The sequence below is a fragment of the Acanthisitta chloris genome, unplaced genomic scaffold (genome assembly GCF_000695815.1).
Source record: "Acanthisitta chloris isolate BGI_N310 unplaced genomic scaffold, ASM69581v1 scaffold29240, whole genome shotgun sequence".
Classification (NCBI taxonomy): Eukaryota; Metazoa; Chordata; class Aves; order Passeriformes; family Acanthisittidae; genus Acanthisitta; species Acanthisitta chloris.
This window is the reverse complement of record NW_008651512.1, coordinates 2194-2488: the sequence shown is the minus strand read 5'-3', so window position 1 is coordinate 2488 and position 295 is coordinate 2194. Positions and strand designations below refer to the sequence as shown.

At 64.1% G+C, this 295-nt stretch overlaps 1 protein-coding gene across 1 annotated transcript in view; it reads right to left on the bottom strand.

Annotated features, from left to right (window-relative positions):
* Positions 1-3: 3 nt before the first annotated feature.
* The window catches only part of LOC103801250 (neuronal acetylcholine receptor subunit beta-2-like), a gene marked incomplete at both ends in the record, with an annotated part of 1847 nt that continues 1555 nt past the window's right edge, over positions 4-295 (bottom strand). Inside the window, 1 exon segment of the mRNA XM_009073662.1 lies at positions 4-295. This exon segment is cut by the window's right edge and continues 22 nt beyond it. Within this exon segment, the coding sequence (XP_009071910.1) occupies positions 4-295 (292 nt within the window).

Below are 295 nucleotides of genomic sequence, written 5' to 3'. Positions count from 1 at the left end.
GAGGAAGAGGGTGCGCACCCAGGGCGGCATGGTGTGCGTGGTGGGCGAGCGGTGGTGCACGTTGAGGACGCAGACGCTGGTGACGATGGAGAAGGTCACCAGCACCATGGTGAACATGAGGTACTTGCCCACCAGCGGCACGTCCAGCGAGGTGGGTGGCACGATCTTGGAGATCAGCAGGAGGAAGACGGTGAGGGCGAGCAGGACGGAGATGCAGAGCGTCATCTTCTCGCCGCAGTCGGACGGGAGGTAGAAGACGAGGATGGCGAGGGAGGGGATGAGGATGGAGGGGAGG